Source organism: Leopardus geoffroyi, chromosome A1, assembly GCF_018350155.1.
Source record: "Leopardus geoffroyi isolate Oge1 chromosome A1, O.geoffroyi_Oge1_pat1.0, whole genome shotgun sequence".
Classification (NCBI taxonomy): domain Eukaryota; kingdom Metazoa; phylum Chordata; class Mammalia; order Carnivora; family Felidae; genus Leopardus; species Leopardus geoffroyi.
In genome coordinates this window covers 163,624,919-163,636,990 of record NC_059326.1, presented here as the reverse complement: position 1 = coordinate 163,636,990, position 12,072 = coordinate 163,624,919, and the positions used below count along the sequence as shown (strand labels likewise).

Genomic DNA, 12,072 nt, shown 5'->3' with positions numbered 1-12,072 from the left:
GGGTCAGCTGGTTAACAACCTTAATCCTATCACTTCTCTAATTTTCCTTTGTCATGTAAGGTAATATAAGTACAGGTTCAGGGAGTTTTTGGTACATGGACATCTTTAGGGGCCCATTATTCTCCCAACCACAATTACGGTCTACAGTCAGGAAGCAAAACTAACCTTAGTTCTTTATTGTCAAGCCCATGATTTTTATTGTTAACGTAATTCATCCAAAGAACCTCCCTTTGTTTGGGCTCCTAGTTGTATAATCTCTAAATCAAGAGTCCTTCAGTTCTCTGTTGTTAGTATTGCTTATCTATTATAGTGACAATTATGTAGTATCAAATTATAATTATTTGTTGTTATTTTGTCATAAGGAAGGATATACTAGTGTGGCAACACATTCTAATACTTTCAGGATTATCAGGCCATATATAGAATTAGTCTGGTCACCTCTTTTCAGAATAAGAAAATTATTTTAAAACCATGTACTTTTCTGTTTGAAGAAACAAATTAAACCGAATTACACAGACTTTTTTGAGACTTTAATTTTAACTTATTTTTCTTCTTAGGGAAATTTAAAAATTTGTTTCTTTTATTTTTTTACCGCTTAAAACTATGTAAGGTGGGGTGCCCGGGTGGCTCAGTTGGTTAAGCTTCCCACTTGGTTTCAGCTGAGGTCATGATCTCATGGTTTCTGAGTTCAAGCCCCATGTCAGGCTCCATGCTGATTCTCATTCTCATTCTCATTCTCTCTCATTCTCTCTCCCTCCCTCCCTCCCTCCCCCACCCCTCCCTGCCCGCCCCCTCCCCCCACCCTACCCTGCTTGCTTGCTGTCTCTTAAAATAAAAATAAACTTAAAAAAAAAAACAAAAACTGAGTAAGGAAAAGTTTGTCAAACTGCTGGTAACACCTTATCTCTTTTTGTGAGAAACTAAAGACCTAATTATTCAGTCTGGTCAAAACTGAAATAATGCTTTTCATCAAACAGATGTCATAATGATAACTAAATTAACAGAATGAGAAAAGAAAAATTAAGTAAAGTTTATCATGTAATGTGACTGAATTGAAAATGTTTTAGTATTGTATGTTTACCTCTCTATCTTGGGGGTAAAAACTTAATTTCTTTTTTAATATCCCTAACTCAGGATTATTCTACATCAGTACTGTCCAGTAGATATATATAAAATGCAAAAATTATGTAATAGTGTAATTTTAAATTTTCTAGTAGTCACATTAAAGTAGAAAGAAATAGGTGAAAATAATTTTAATAATATATTTGATATAACCCAGTGTATCGGATTATTATTATTTAATCATGTGAGTAGGGCCTGATCGAAAGTCTCTTTCAGGTAATTTTTGGTAATTTGTTTTGAAGTTAAAGAGCATTTCTGTTAGCTCCAGTAGGTTTAGACCATAGTAGGAGTTGAAACATATTTGACCTTTCTGAATGAATGAGAATTTTGTTTTTTTTCTTACACAAACAAGGCTTGAAATCTCCAGAGTCATTTTCCATTGCATATAAAGTGATTTGTATAGAATTTGCCAGGTATAGTTCTTGTTGTTTACAGTGTTATTGCAATAGGTACTTTAAAATGTATCACTTACTTAAAAGAAAAAGTATGTATATTATATAAAGACATATATATAGAAGCTCTCCTCTTATAAACAAGTGAAGTTGGTAAAATCCATTTATTTCGAAGTTCAGTGTAACAAGGGGGTGTTTAAGCTGAAGGTCTGTGAGTACATTTCCAAGATACCAAAGTGGTAACTTCTAAGAACTTTATATCTGTGCATGTTTTTCCTGTTGATACATGTTTACTGGACATATTTTTTAAAAGAGACCTGATTTATCTGCATTGAAAACAGTGTTTGAGACCAAAAACGTCCTTCATCAAAGATCTTGGCAAGGATCTTTGGAAATACCTTAAATGCTGTGGTATCTGCTTTCACTGATATTTTTGCAGCTTTGTGCAGGAATTCCCATGGCTTATTTGAAAAATTTCATCAGCAGTGCTTTTATCATACCTAACCTTTTAAAGTTCTCTTATATACTAGTATCTAGCCTTCTCCAATATTAAGAGCCTAAGAGTGAACTTAGATTTTGAATCTTATCAACATATGCTAAAAGTGTTTCAAATGCATTGATCACAATTTTGCTCTTTCTTCCTGCTCTTGGGCAGTAGCACTTCTCATGGTTTGTATGGTTTGGTTTTTATCTTTCAGAGTACCTCTTGTCCAACAGTTCATCATGCTAACATACAAAACTCATTGTTAACCACCTTCAATTATCCATACTTTTATTTTCATCATAAATATGTGTATCTTCTTACCATCCTTCTCAGTTTTAGTTCCTACTATTCACAAATAAGAATTGGTGGGGTAAAACTTGGAAAAACCTCTCAAAACTAAAATACCAAGTATACTTTGCTTCATGAAGAATAAAATGGGCAAAACTAAATGCCCACACAGGCCAAGTCCATTTATACCATCTGTGGGTAGAGACCATGGCTTTGATCTTTTGAAGTTTTTAAATCAAAAGTGCTTAAATGTTGTAAACTTAATGGGATTTGAGTAGGCTCAGTAAGCTTTCCACAAGTTAGCATGAGAATGGGTAGAAGAGGATCATATTCCAGGGTTTATTAGGAAATTTATACGCTCTGAGAAGTTTCTGTTAATCTCTTATCTAAATGGGCAATTAATCTTCTTTTTGATATTTCTTGAACTTAAAATTTGAGGATTCTTTAAGCCATTAAAATCGTAGAATTATGAATGTTTTGGGAGAAAAATCCAGAAAGAGAAAGCAGGGGTCCAGGAAGTTAATCATCTATGGTGGAAGAGTTCTTTGTTGTAACGAATTAAAAAATGCCAGGTTGGGAGGAATCCTTTTATATACATTAATCTTTTTTTTTCTTTTATAAAGATGCTACTGCTTTTCCATCAGTTTAACATTCATATTAAGCATTTTTTTTTCTTGATAGTGATGATAACTTTGCTCAAAATAGAATAAAATGCTGGCAAGGAAAGTTCCTTGTCAGTATTTCAGTATGAATTTAGCTATACCTTAAAATTTCATGAACATTTTGGTATTAAATTAGACTTAGGTAAGCTAAGTATTTTAAGCCCACTTACACATAAGTTTGCCTACTTACCTGTATCATATAAGCCTGACTTTAGTAACTCTCACAGAAGTCTCATTCAAGTAACTTCATATTATTATTCGTTTATAATTTCATATTATAAACAATTTGATATTATTGCTCTACTACATATTCTATGAAGATTAGGTTATCTGAAGTTACAAATGTGAGGATTTAATTTGTTAAATATCATTCAAGATCCCGTTAATTCACTCAGAGGTGCTTTTAAGGATAACACCAACATCAGAGATAGAGTTCTATAACTTTTAATCTTTACCATCATCTTCAGCCCCTTCTATCCCTTCACCCATACCTGCCAAAGACAGGTCAAGGGAACAGGAAAACTTGACTCTTAAAATTTTTGGTCTTTCCTGAACTCTATGCATATGAACTGTATTTGTCATTTTTTTAATGTTTATTTTTTTATTTTGAGAGAGCATGCATGTGTGAGTAGGAGAGGGACAGAGTGAGAAGGAGAGAGAGAATCCCAAGCAGGCTCTGTGCTGTTAGCGTGGAGCCTGATGTGGGGCTCGATCCCATGAACCATGAGATCATGACCTGAGCTGAAATCAAGAGTCTGGTGCTTAACCGACTAAGCCACCCAGGCGCCCCTGTATATATCATTTTATTCATCCTTTGACATGTATATTTATTTAGTAGATAGGAGAACCCACCAGAAGTTAATCTGATTGTTAATTTTTATTACTTGGGGTTTCATCCTTATTTAACATTGTTTAATTTTAAAATGATGTTTAATTATAATACTAAAAGGTGACCTTATGATGTTTCTTCTTTCAGACAGTCTTTATCTCTTGCAAGGTTCGGTAGTGGCAGATCATGACTACATCGGATTGCCTGAAATTCCAGTTGGAGCATACCAAGCAAATATTCTGGTAGAAGATGCAACTATTGGTGTAGTCGATAATGAATTACTGACATCAAGCAAAGATGGTGAACTATTAGAATATAGAAGTGCCAAAATCTCTCCATTGCTGGAAGATCATAGTACTCTTGAAAAGCAGACTTTCAGTCTGTTGGACTCTTCAAACCAAGTCCTTGAGTACTTAAGTTAGTAAATACTAAAATCTATTTAAAGTGTTTGTTTAGAATGTATAACTCCTTGAATCTTGATATCTTTTCCATTCAAAAAAGTTGTATAGAAGTGTCTTGACACACTCTTGATGACTAAATCCTGAAGTTTTATTTTATAACTATTAATTTATATAAACTTATGTTTGAATGTCAATACATATATATAAAGGCAAAGAAAACATATAATATATAGAATTCCCTTTTTCTTCTGAAAAGAGAATAGGCAAAGCATGACTACTTCTTAGGAAGGAAACTGAATTCCAGCTCAGAACTCTCAGATCTTTCTCTGCTATTGGTGCCATGTTTTCAGTTTAATTTTTTTTTGGAATATTTTCCCCCTTTGAAAAGTAAGTTTGAACTACCTAGAATGGGATTAATAAATATTTATTCAACCATAACGATGAATTAAGTGAAACTTCTTTCTGTGTCATAGGAACTTTTAAAACAATATTGTAGGGAAAAAATTTTAGAGTTGTTTAATAAGCTCTTAAAGGGTATTGATAATTTCACCTTGTAGGCTCAGAATTTGTATCTGAATCGATGTATTGGTTTGAAAACAGTTGTGCATTTCCATAGTATATATTAAGCCAAAAACACCTTTAATAACATTTTTTTCAATCTTAGAGAAGTAAATAATGCTAACTAGTATAAAAGATTTTAAACTATAAGCTCTGATATTCTGATATTTATAACTTTATTCAACAAATATTTGTTGTAAAACACTTTGAAGAATTTTGTGGGAAGATTAAAGAATGAGTTAGATGTGTGTCTCATCTTCATAAGGGATTTACAGTGTGGTAAAGATTATAGACCATATAAGCCATGCATAACACAAGTTACAAATTACATGCTGAAGTCCATTAGAGAAGTACAGGTGATATACAGAGAGTGTCATAAAGGAGAGATGTTAACTTCTAGATAGAAAATTTAGGATTATGCTTACAAAAGAAGAATCATTTGAACGTGACTTTGAAGAATGCACAGGATGTGATGAGACGGTACAAAAGAGAAGAAGAAAAATGAACAGAGTCAGAAAAATATTATAGTGATTCACAGAAAGGCAGGGCTTTTGGTTGTCTATAGTACCTCAGATACTTACATTCAGGTGTAATGTATGGGAAAACAAAGCTGAAAAGGGAAGTATGAATGAAACTTTGTGGAGGGCGTTGAATACGGTTATGGTTTGAATTGTGAAGTACTAAACTCTGGTACCTCAGAATGTGACCTTATTTGGAAATAGGGTTATTGCAGATGTAAACATCAGTGTAGATGAGGTCATATTGGAGTAGAATGGGGTCCTAATACAATATGACTGATGTCTTTATAAAAGGGAGTAATTTGAACACAGACTCAAGGGGAATGAAGAGGAAGGCAGGGACTGGGCATATATCTTCTACAAGCCAAAGAATGCCAGATTACCAGCAAACCTCCAGGAACTAAGGAGGAGGCATGGAACAGATTCTTCCTCACAGGCCTCAAAAAGAATCATCCCTGTTAACACTTTCATTGTCGATTTGTAGCCTCCAGAACTGTGAGGCGATAAATAACCTTTTATACACAACCCAGTTTATGGCACTTTTTTATCGCAGCCCTACCAAAGTAATACAAATACCTAGCTAAGTTATTTTTTATTTTCTGAGGGCTATTGAAGGTTTTGTTTTTGCTTTTTACTTTTTTTCTTTCTTAATATAAGTTCTACATCTAGCATGGGACTGGAACCCATGGCCCCTAGATGAAGAGTTGCATGCTCCACTGACTGAGCCAGTCAGGTACCCCCACTGAAGGTTTTTGTATAGGGAGGTGTCATGATCAGAAATACATTTTAGGGAGGCTCCTGCCTGGGTGGCTCAGTTGGTTAAGCATCCAACTTCAGCTCAGGTCATGACCTCTCAGTTTGTGAGTTTGAGCCCTGCGTCGGGCTCTGTGCTGACAGCTCAAAGCCTGGAGCCTGTTTCAGATTCTGTGTCTCCCTCTCTCTTTCTGTCCCTCCCCTGCTCGCACTCTGTTTCTCTCTTTCAAAAATCAACATTAAAATTAATGATAAAAAATACATTTTAGGAAGTTTAATCTGATAGCTAATAAAGGTTAGAGGAAGAGAGAAGAAAAGAATGGGGATTATTTGATACAGTTTGGCAGTGATGAGTAATGGGAACCTAAACTGTTAATGAATAGAGCATATTTTAAGATCAACAGAATATCCCATACATTACGTATGAACCTTACTGAACGGTGATATGATACTGGAAATAGAGACCTGAGATACTGTAATTACTCATTTAAGAAGAAAGATTAGGGGCACTTGGGTGGCTCAAGTTGGTTAAGAGTCAGACTTCAGCTCAGGTCATGATCTTGATGTTCATGGGTTCGAGACCCATCTTGGGCTCTGTGCTGACAGGTCAGAGTCGGGAGTCTGCCTTAGATTCTGTGTCTCCCTCTCTCCACCTCTCCCCCACTCATACTATGCTGTCTTTCTCTCTCTTAAACATAAACATTAAAAATTTTAAAAAGGAAAGATTAAATTATGTTTAATATGGGCTAAAGGATACATGATTGAAGGAAGAAAAAAAAAGAATCTGGGGCCCTATACCATAGACCAATTAAATTCCGGGTAGGAGTCCATAAAGAAATCCTAAGAAATCAAAATAGTGATAGCTATCATGCTCCTCCCATCAGCAGAACAGGGTTTGTGATGATGTCATATTGGGCCCTTGATGGTTAATATAATTGTCAAGTGTCCCTCGCTCAAATGAAATGACTTTCCTCCAATGATCATCTCATTCAAAATCAGCCTCTTTTTCGTTGTAACAAGGTAATTAGTAATGAGTCATTTATTTTTTTAATTTATTTATTTTGAGAGAGCGTGTGAGTGCAAGAATGGAGGATGGACAGAGAGAGAGAGAGAGAGAGAGAGAGAGAATCCCAAGTAGGCTCCATACTGTCAGTGTAGAGCCCTATGTGGTGCTCAGTCCTACAAACTGTGAGATCATGACCTGAGCTGAGATCAAGTCACACACTCACTGACTGCCACCCAGGCACCCCAAAAGTCATAATTACAATTTCTAGACACTCTAAAAAAAATTCTGCCTTCCCTAACTAATTTATGATCAAACTGATCTTTATCCTGTATGCATTGATCATGGTGGGCTACACTATGCTGTGTGTATGAACGTCCCCAAAAATCTTAGTGACTTAACACAATGAAAGTGTTTCTTAGCTACATTCTTGGTTCATTAAGGCCTTGGCTCCATTTTTATCCTCACTCCCAAGAGACAAGCTGGTGTAGCCTCACCTGTGGAATACCGCCACCACGGCAAGGGGAGAACATAGTGAACCCAGCACCATGAAGAGACTTGCTGTCATGTCATGCACAACCTTCCATCTCCAATTACGGTGGTCAAACCTAGTCATACACTGCTAACAGGTACAAGTTTCTTTTTGTGGCAATGGTACAAAAGTCTTAAAGTTAGTAGTGTTAGTTGCCTAACTGAAAATATTAAAATCCACTGAATTATACACTTTAAAAGGGTGATTTTATGGTGTGAGAGTTACATCTCAGTAAGATTATTATAAAAAGAGTCTAAACCAAAACTTAAAAAAAAAAAAAAAAAAAAAAGCTAGCCACATGGCCACACCTGTAATACCTAAGGATAGTTAAGTACAGTCCTTATATTCCTGGAAGGAGGAAAACTGAAATAGTGGTGGCTAGCTATAATAGTTGCCTTGTTTACCTTTGTTTACAAATTCTATTATAGGCCATTTTGATGACAGTTATTTTTACTTCCTGATAAATAGCCAATACAAGCTAGTCATATCAGCTGCTGATTTTATTGCTGAAATCTCAGGATTCTAATGTAGTCTAATTTCAAGTACAGATTACAAGTAAGCAAATATACACCAAAAATAACAAATTTTGTACGTGCACGGTCTCATCTCTAATGTTTGCAGGACTCTCCGTGAAAATGGAGGTCCACATACCATATGCCTAAATAATGAGAAGTTATAAATCACACTAACAAACTGTTCCTACCTTGGCAAACATGCCTTCTTAAGGTTCCCAGAATTCTCGGACTCCTCGAGCCCGGCATTGATGAGCAGCAAAGCAGGGCGAGCTGGACTCAGCTCTCTTTGTCCCAATGCCGTCCTGTCCCAAGGACAACCCACCCCCAGCTCCTGCAGGTGTGCTGCTTCAGCGGTCCAGACATTTGGAATGTGCTTCCCAGCTTCATCCACTGTCCTGGGATGGACCAGGAAGGCCTTGGAAGAGGTTCTCCAGGTGAGGAGGGACACGTCCCCAGTTGCTGTGATCTTCTTACCGTGTGGGGAGGGACATATGATAGAATGGGACAGAGCCTAGCTCTCAAGCAAAGGGTCCAGGGTTGGAGTCCCTCTTGCCTGGATTTAAGGGAGGTTTTCTATAAGTATAAAGTTTTGACAGATGTCTAGAAATGTCTTTATGAGGTTTTGTATGCCACCTTGTGGTGTACACTTAAAAACATGTTATAGTAGGAAATGGAGATGCTGGACTATAATAAAAGAAAAATATATTTTAAATGAGAATAATATCTTTGAAAAGTTATTTTTAAATTTTGCTTAATGGTTATTTATTTTTGAGAGAGAGACAGAAACAGAGTGCAAGCTGGGGAGGGGCAGAGAAAGAGGGAGACAGAGAATCCAAAGCAGGCTTCAGTCTCTGAGCTGTCAGCACAGAGCCCGACACAGTCTTGAGCTCACGAATTGTGAGATCATGAAGTCGGACACTTAACCGACTGAGCCACCCAGACACCCCTTGAAAAGTTATTTTTAAATATCATGATTAACCTGTGAAGTGTAAAATTTTCTTATATGACCATCTTAAAAAAAGCAACTCACTAAGATTTATAAAAGAAAACTTACCACATGGTTAGTTATCGGATTCATTCATATAATAAAAAAAGGTATGTATTTAAAAACAGTGGGGGAAGGCGTACCTGTGTGGCCCAGTTGGTTAAGCATCTGACTCTTGATCTCAGCTCAGGTCTTGATTTCAGGGTTGTGATTGCATAGAAAGTTTTAACTGTTTTGTTCAGAGCTCTACAAAGGACTGTGCCACTTCCATTGGGAGTTTCTAACTCTAATAATTAAAAGCAAAAATAAGCATTTAAAAAGCAAACTTATTTCAAACTTCTGTTTTCTACAAGTGCATCTGTTACTAAATGGGAAATGCTAGCTTCGTGCAGTGTTACCAATTAATGTTAAGCAGGCAAAGATCAATTCAGTGTCATCAAATTAAAAAGTATCTAAATTGGTAGCTTGCCCTGAGCGTGAGGCCCAGGCAAATGTTTCTTTTGCTTCTTCTAATCCCTCAATGTTCTCCTCACCCCCTTTCTTACTTCCTTATGCCCATTAATGCTACATCCCTTGTGTACCCACTCACATCTTGTTTAGAAGTAGCCCTGGGCCTGGGGGACTTCCCTTATCTGACCACCCAATTATCCAACCTTTGAAGGTCCTTGTGAGGAGCACACAGAAGGAATTCCTTAGTCTGCTGAGTAGCTGGAGGAGACCAGAAAGCCAATGACAACTTCATTCCTCTCCCCTACCTCGCAATGAAGCCTCTGTTAGTTCTGAAAGGTCTCAAGAATTGAAGTGGAGAATGGAGGAGAAACTAAAGGAAAGGTAGTCTGACTGTAATCCTTGCCTTGTACTATTTTCATATAGTGGTAGAGAGAAAAATACTAAATGGAATGGTTCTCTTCCTCCAATATTACATGTTTCTATTGCATCATAGTACAAAATCTATAGTCTCTGGGCTTGTGAGCAGGATTTTATACTGGGTTTTGCTCTTTTTATTTAGAATTTCATCCTTACATATATATATATATATATATATATATATATATATATATATATATATGAAACACACATATATACACATATTACATATATATTCATTTTTCAATTTTATGTGGTACATAAACAATGATAAAATGATCATAGTGGTGGTTTATGTGACTTGGTCATAGCTAGAAGTAAATTACTGGCAAATCTGCCTATGCTTTCAGAATAAGACTTAGAGTCAGACTTCTGTTAAGCCATACTGATCACAAATTATGTTGAATAATCACTAATTTTACCTGAGGAAGTTAATATGTTATGGGTTGAAGAGGTAATAGCTTCTTTTTTATGTAATGTAGAAAAAACATATAAAATCCAGAAAAAATACAAATATATTAAAAACTCTAAAAATTCAACACCCAAAAAGACAACAACCCAATTAAAAAATGTGCAAAGTACTTGATTATGCACTTCCCAAAGAAGATATACAAATGGCCAAAAAGCACAGGAAAAGATGCTCACTTAACATCTTTAGTCATTAGGAAAAAGCAAGTCTAAACCACAATGAGATATCACTTCACATCTCCAAGAATGACTGTAATAATTTTTTAATTGAAAGTTACAAATGTTGATGGGAATATAGACAAATTGGAACCCTTGTACATTGCTAATAGGAACGTAAAATAGTGCAGCCCCTGAGAGTAACTGTCTGGTTGTTTTTCAAAAAGCTAGACAGAATTACCATATGACCCAGTAATTTAATTCCTAGGTATATACCCAAAGTATTTGAAAGCTGGGACTGGAAGAGATACTTCTACACCAGCGTTTATTGCAGCATTATTCACAATAGCCAAAAGGCAGAAACAACCCAAGTGTCCATCAACAGATGAATGGATAAACAAAATGTTGTATGTACATAGAATGGAATATTATTTAGCCATCAAAAGGAATGAAGTTCTGAATAATGCTACAACATCATTGACCCTTGAAGACATTATGCTAAGTGAAATAAGTCAGACAAAAAAGGAGAAGTATTGTATGATTTCAGTTAATGAAATAGAAGAAGAGGCAAATTTATAGAGACAGAAAGTAGATACTAGTAGATACCAGGATATAAGGGAGGGGGAAAGGAGAGCTAATGGTTATTGATTTTAGCATTCCTGTTTGAAGTAACGAAAACATGTTGGAAATAGATAGTGGTTGCGCAGCATTGTGAATGTAAGTATACCACTGAATGGTGTACTTTAAATGATTAAAATGGCAACTTCTATATTGTATATATTTTACCATAAAGTTAATCATGTAACATACCAAAAACTATTGAATTATTCACTTTAACTGGGTAAATCATATGGTATGTGAATTATGTCTCATTAAAGCTGCTTAAAAAAATTGTGGGATACAGCCCAAATTGTCCTTAGAGGATAATTTATGACTTATGTGCCTATCTTGGAAAAAAATAAGAGTTAAAAAGTAATGAGCTTAGCATTTAATTTAATGTGATGTAAAAATAACAAGTGAATAATCCTAAAGAAAATACAATAATTGAAATCATGAAGATAATAGATATTAATGGAATAGAAAATAAACATGTAATGACATGCACTGAGGGAAGAGTTAGCAATCCTACTAAAACAATAAATCTAGGGAATTTGTAAATAATAGTGTGAGGTCAAAAGGGTCAGAACCAGATATGAGGCATATATTTAAAAGAGGGTGTCACAACTTTGTTTCAATAAATTTGAAGACTTAATAAAATGGATAAATTCTAAAAAAAAAATTAACTTGCAAAAGTGATTTTAAAATAATAAGCCAGATGATTTTTCCAAAAGTTTGTAACAAAACATAAAGAATACATATTATCTTATATAAATTATTCAATGTAGAAAAACAGAACACTCCTTAAATCTTGGCATGAGGGTAGCAGAATCATGATATCAAAATCTAAAAAGGACAGAATAAGAAAGGAAAATAACAGATTATTCTCTCATAAATAGAAATACAAAGACCTAAAAGGAAAAAAAAAAAAAAAAAGCAAAC

General features: G+C 35.2%; 1 protein-coding gene across 8 annotated transcripts in view; it reads left to right on the top strand.

Annotated features, from left to right (window-relative positions):
• Nucleotides 1-12,072, top strand: part of GIN1 (gypsy retrotransposon integrase 1) — an 84,449-nt gene that overhangs the window by 24,411 nt on the left and 47,966 nt on the right. For 4 of the 8 annotated variants that reach the window (XM_045500212.1, XM_045500187.1, XM_045500205.1 and 1 more), the window contains exons 8-11: nucleotides 3,925-4,194; nucleotides 7,486-7,639; nucleotides 8,269-8,491; nucleotides 9,704-9,873. In XM_045500212.1, coding sequence (XP_045356168.1) covers nucleotides 3,925-4,194; nucleotides 7,486-7,562 — 347 coding nt within the window. In that variant the 3' untranslated portion in view covers nucleotides 7,563-7,639; nucleotides 8,269-8,491; nucleotides 9,704-9,873. Of the gene's footprint in view, nucleotides 1-3,924; nucleotides 4,617-7,485; nucleotides 7,640-8,268; nucleotides 8,492-9,703; nucleotides 9,874-12,072 lie in introns of those variants that run through there. The other 4 variants (XM_045500231.1, XM_045500234.1, XM_045500190.1 and 1 more) reach the window with 3 other exon arrangements.